The sequence below is a fragment of the Calypte anna genome, chromosome 18 (assembly GCF_003957555.1).
Source record: "Calypte anna isolate BGI_N300 chromosome 18, bCalAnn1_v1.p, whole genome shotgun sequence".
Taxonomy (NCBI): domain Eukaryota; kingdom Metazoa; phylum Chordata; class Aves; order Apodiformes; family Trochilidae; genus Calypte; species Calypte anna.
The window spans coordinates 770,609-776,025 of record NC_044263.1 but is presented as its reverse complement, the minus strand read 5'-3'; the positions used below and the strand labels follow the sequence as shown (position 1 = coordinate 776,025).

Genomic DNA, 5,417 nt, shown 5'->3' with positions numbered 1-5,417 from the left:
CCCCCCCGGCACCCGCGTGCACATCTGTGCGCACATCTGCGCGCACACACGCACCCGCCTGCACCCGCGCATCCCGCACATCCGTTCGCTTGCCCCCCCCGCATGCACGCGCCCCTCACACACACATGCGGCCCCGCACACGCCCCCGCCCTCCCGCACCCCCCGTCCACACTGCCGCCCCCCTGCGCATCCCCTGCTCACACACATCCCCTCCCGCCCCCTCCCCAGTTTCTCCCGGGGGGTCCCCGTCACCCCCCCCCCTTGTCGCGCGGCCGGGATTCCACGCGCCGTGACGTCAGGGCGCGCGGCCCCGCCCGGTCGCTATAAGAGGGGCCGCGTGCCGCAGTGGGCCCGGCGGAGAGCGGCGGCGGCGGCCCCGGCACAGCCCCGACCATGGCCGCGGGGCCCCCCGGCAGCATCCCGCTACTGCTGCTGCTCCTGCCGCTGCTCTGCCTGCGCGGCCGCGGGCAAAGCTTCGGGCAGACGCGGTTCATCTGCACCTCGGTGCCGCTGGACGGGGACATGTGCGCTGCCTCCGCCCCGGGCAGCGGCTCGGCCGAGGAGCTGAAAAGCACCGTGCTGCAGCTGCGGGAAACGGTGCTGCAGCAAAAGGAGACCATCATGAACCAGAAGGAAACCATCCGGGAGCTGACGACCAAGCTGGGCCGGTGCGAGAGCCAGAGCGTGCTGGAGGGGCTGCCCGGAGAGGGCAAGGGCGGCGGGGCCGGCAGGAAGGGCGGCTTCTCCAAAAACACCATGGGGGACCTGTCGCGGGCACCGGCGGCTGAGACCCTCAGCCAGCTTGGGCAGACCCTGCAATCCCTGAAGATCAGGCTGGAGAACCTCGAGGTACGCGCTCCGTCCCCGCCGCCCTGGGGGATGCTGCCCCGGACACCGGGAGCCGCTGCCCGGAGCGGAGCGGGGTTCGGGCGCCCGCCCGGGGCAGGGCGGCAGATCGGGCGGTAACAGCCCCTTCCCGCGCTCGCCCCTTGCAGCAGTTCAGCCGGATGAACTCCTCCAGCCAGACCAACAACCTGAAGGACATCCTACAGAATAAAATCGACGACCTAGAGAAGCAGGTGCTGTCCCGGGTGAACAGCCTGGAAGAGGGCAAATTCAACCCCAAGAACGAGTCCGAGGAGCGCGGCAAGATCGAGAGCACCCTCACATCGCTGCACCAGCGCATCAGCGACCTGGAGAAAGGTACCAACCAGGCGCTTCCCAGCCCCGCTGCCCCCGGGTCACCCTCCCGCCGGGCTCCCGGAGCTCCCTCCGCTGCCGGTCGTGCCCGCTTCCCTCCACCCCGCGCTCTCCGGGACCCGGGCGGGATGCGGAGCCGCTCCGGTTCTGTCCCGGTTGCCCGCCCGTGGAGCGGTGACAGTGTCGCGGTGACAGCGGGCTGGGGACAGCAGCCGGGGATGCTCCGGGCGCTGCTCGGACGAGCGAGCCGAGCGGGGCCGGAGGGATTCGCTCCTCACAGCCGTCTCAAGGCCCGTTACATAACGGGATGGGGAGGGGAGGGACGGACCCCCAAAGTGGGCAGAGAGGGGGTCCGGCTGTAGCCCACCACACCTCCACCTCCGCAGGCCAGAAGGACAACCGTCCCCCGGACAGGTTCCAGCTCACCTTCCCCCTGCGCACCAACTACATGTACGCCAAGGTGAAGAAGAGCCTGCCCGAGATGTATGCCTTCAGCATCTGCATGTGGCTCAAGTCCAACGCCTCCCCTGGCATGGGCACCCCCTTCTCCTACGCTGTGCCCGGGCAGGCCAACGAGCTGGTGCTCATCGAGTGGGGCAACAACCCCATGGAGATCCTCATCAACGACAAGGTACAGTCCTGGGGAGCAGGGAGGGTGCCAGGCATGGGGGAGACCTGCTGGGGGGCCAGCATGAGGGCATCCTGTGCCCACCACCTTGACCCACCCACCCACAGGTGGCCAAACTGCCCTTTGTCATCAACGACGGCAAGTGGCACCACATCTGTGTCACCTGGACCACACGGGACGGCGTGTGGGAAGCCTACCAGGACGGCACGCAGACTGGCAACGGTGAGAACCTGGCACCATACCACCCCATCAAGCCCCAGGGGGTCCTGGTCCTGGGCCAGGAGCAGGTGAGTGCTTGAGGGGGGATGGACAGTGAGCTGGGGGGTCCCCGCTTGGCTGGTTGCTCCCAAGGCGGATGGGGCAGCCCAGCCGTGTGCCTCCTGTAACGGTGGCTGCTCCGCAGGACACGCTGGGCGGTGGGTTCGATGCCACGCAGGCCTTTGTGGGGGAGCTGGCCCACTTCAACGTGTGGGACAGGAAGCTGAGCCCCGGGGAGGTGTACGGCCTGGCCACCTGCAGCTCCAAGGCGCTGGCGGGAAACGTCATTGCCTGGGCTGAGGCCAACATCGACATCTACGGCGGGGCCACCAAGTGGACTTTTGAGGCCTGTCGTCAGCTCAACTAAAGCCACGGACAAGAGAGAGAAACCTCCTCATCGGGCTCTTTTCTTTTTTCTTTTCTTTTCTTTTTCTTTTTTTTTTTTTCCTCCTTTTTTTGCGCAAAAAAACCCAACTGAGAACCAAGCCACCTGTCTTGTCCCGTGGAGTGGGGATGCCCCAGCAGGGGGGCTGCCCATGCCCGGAGCCCCACGACCCTCTGGTTTCTGTCTTGCCAACGTCCTTCAATGCCTGCGTGCCTTGGCCTGGCGCGGCTGCGCCCCGAACTGCTGCCCCCCCCCCTTCCCCCGCCTCCCCCCCCCGGGGCAGCCCCCCCTTTCCCTGGGCACCGGCGCCTTAAAAGGCTGCGGGGCCCAGACCAGAGCCACCCCCGGGGCTCCTCTCCCTCCAGGATGAAGCCCTGGCAGGAGGGTGATGCCCCCGGAGCTGGGGGAGGGTTGCAGCATCCCCCCCCTGCCAGTTTTACAACCCCCCCGGGAGCCGGGGATGCAGCAGTGCCCAGGGCTCTAAGGAGGGGGTGACCCCCCTCTCCCCTCCCTCAGTTAAGGACCCCCCCCTCACTTCCCCAACCAGCGCCGCTCCCCAGCACCACAGCCATAGCCCCGGGCTGCGGCGGGCACCGGGACGGGACCCCCCTGGATGGGGCCCCCCCCGCCGGCCCCGCTCCCCGCCCTGCCGCACTCAGGTACGTCCCCCCCCGGCCCCCCCGCCTGCAGCCCCCAGAGGCCTCCTATGCGCCGTAGCTGGTGAAAAAATAGCCTTTACCATGCCCTGAAAGTTTAGCTACCACTGAAAAGTCTGAAGCCTTTCTGCTTTTGATAATACACTATGTTGTTTCTCTTACTGTAAAGGGAAGTTTATTACCATTAAAAAAAAAAAAAAAGGTATTTTTATGAAGTTAAAAAAAAAGAAAAATTATAGAATTAAGCCGTGTTCCCTGAGGAAAAGTACTTTGAGATTCTGCAGGAAAAAGAGATAAAGATGCGTATTTTGAAATAACAGATGCATTTTGTATGGTTTCCTTTTCTAAACTCCTGGTTTGTACTAGAGATTGCAGAAATCACATCCCCCCCCCAGCCCTTCCCCCTCGCCTCCACTGATCCTCCCGAGGACCACCCTGGGTGGCAGTGGAGGATGAGGCAGAGAATTCCCACAGGGCTCCAGAGCCTCCCTGACCAACTCTAAAGATGTGGCAAAGAGACGTGCGGAGTGGAGGGGCCCACCCGGGGCTGGGCCACCCCTGGCCAGGAGCACAGACCTGTCCCAGCCACCAGCGCTTTGGGGAACCAGAGCCCAGCTGAGGAGCAGCACAGGCACCCCCAGATCCAGGTACCTCCCTACCAACTGGGGCTCAGGGCAGCTTATTTTAAACTGTGCTCTTTTTTAAAAACAAAAGCAGACAAGAAAACAACACAGCCAACCCATCGTGAGTCAATTTGAGTTCCTCCTAAGAGCCTGTTCGCATCAGCAAAGGGACAAGCACAACTGGCTGAGAAGAACGAGGCCACCACAAAGGTTTAACCTGCAGTCCCAGGTGCGTCGGATTTGCCAAAAAAAAAAAAAAAAAAAAAAAAAAAAAAAAAAAGTGTGATGTCAACACAATGTATATAGTGTACAATAGGGGAGAGTATAAATGTATCTTAATTTGTCATTATTTTGCTAACCAAAGCTGTACATTTTTCCTATTCCTTGCTGTCTCCTTTGGGTTTTGAATGGGTTCTGATGTCCTGTGCCTCCCGTCCACAGCAGCATCCTGACTGTGCACTGTTTCTACTGATACTCATGCTTTTGCCATTTTACTGCCGAGATTACATGAATTGTTGACTTTATTTTTACACAATAAAAAGCGAAGAAAGACACTGGGTCCTCTTAAATGTGTCAGTTCCCAGAGCCACTGGTGCTTGAGAGCTGATCTTAATCCCTGGGAAGGTTTTGCCTGCATAAAGCAGGAATTTCTGCCCAGTTCCCCTTGGAGCCTGCTCAGTCCCTCCCCGAGCCTGGGCTGTACCTGCCAGGCTCCTCTTCTGCAGCACTACACCACGTCTTTCCCTGGTTTATGCAACTCTGTCATACAAATTGATTTTTTTGTTTGTTGTTGTTATTTTTTTCCCCCCAAGACGCAGGCTGGCAGCTCAGCTCCCTCTGGCTGCCTCTGCCAGGCTGGCAGTGCAGGGACAGGGACACCCTGCAGCCCACACTGGCTGATGCCCATCAGCTCTCTGCAGCAAATGTCCCCGGCACAGGCAGGACTCGGGGGGGGCTTTGGGGGCACCTTGCTTGTCCTTAGGGGATCCAGGCTGGGCTCCCAACGCCATTCCTGCTCCAGAAGGCAAACCTGAGCACAGGGGTGAGGCCGGGGCACTTGGGTCGGAGGTCAGGGTGGCCAGAGGCCACCAGTGTGTGACAGGTATGGGGACAAAGTGGCACAGGCTGGGCTGTGCCTAATTGCTACGAATTCCCACTGATTACACCTCTGCGGCAGGACAGACTGGCCAGGTAAGTGTCGTTGAGTGTCAAAGATACAAGTAGGAAAACCACCATTTACTGTAACCAGCCAGAAACAATTCCCCGCATGCCCCTCCTGCAGCTGGGAACGGGAGCTGTGCGGGTCCGGATCAGTTCTGCTGCCTCGGGCACCACGCAGCCCCTGGGGACGCTGGCGCTGCCCTTTTGTCCTCCGTAAGAGCAAGGACGAGGTGACAGAGTCCGGAGGGACGCAGCTGGTGTCACGCATCTCCCGGGGGCTGGCGGGGCCGTGGGGAGGGTCTCAAGGCTGCTTGTGCCGCAGTTTCCCAAGCAACGTCTGCAGCCAAGCGCAGCCCCTTCCAAGGGACCTCCCCCATCTCCCGCTGACAGGGGACAGACACCCCGGGGTCCCTCCCTGCCACCCTAACAACGCCTCTTTTCCTTAGCAGGGTTTGCTCCTGCGACTGATCCAACTCCTTTCCAGGATGCCTCAAGCCATAACCACG

The 5,417-nt window shown here is 61.5% G+C and overlaps 1 protein-coding gene across 1 annotated transcript; it reads left to right on the top strand.

The window, feature by feature from the left end:
* The first annotated feature begins 328 nt into the window (after positions 1-328).
* On the top strand, positions 329-4,294 carry NPTX1 (neuronal pentraxin 1). Its single transcript, XM_030461824.1, has 5 exons — positions 329-849; positions 996-1,203; positions 1,587-1,831; positions 1,936-2,115; positions 2,232-4,294. Exons 1-5 carry the CDS (start codon positions 394-396, stop codon positions 2,451-2,453), a joined length of 1,311 nt encoding a protein of 436 aa, XP_030317684.1. The 5' UTR covers positions 329-393; the 3' UTR covers positions 2,454-4,294.
* Positions 4,295-5,417: the final 1,123 nt, after the last annotated feature.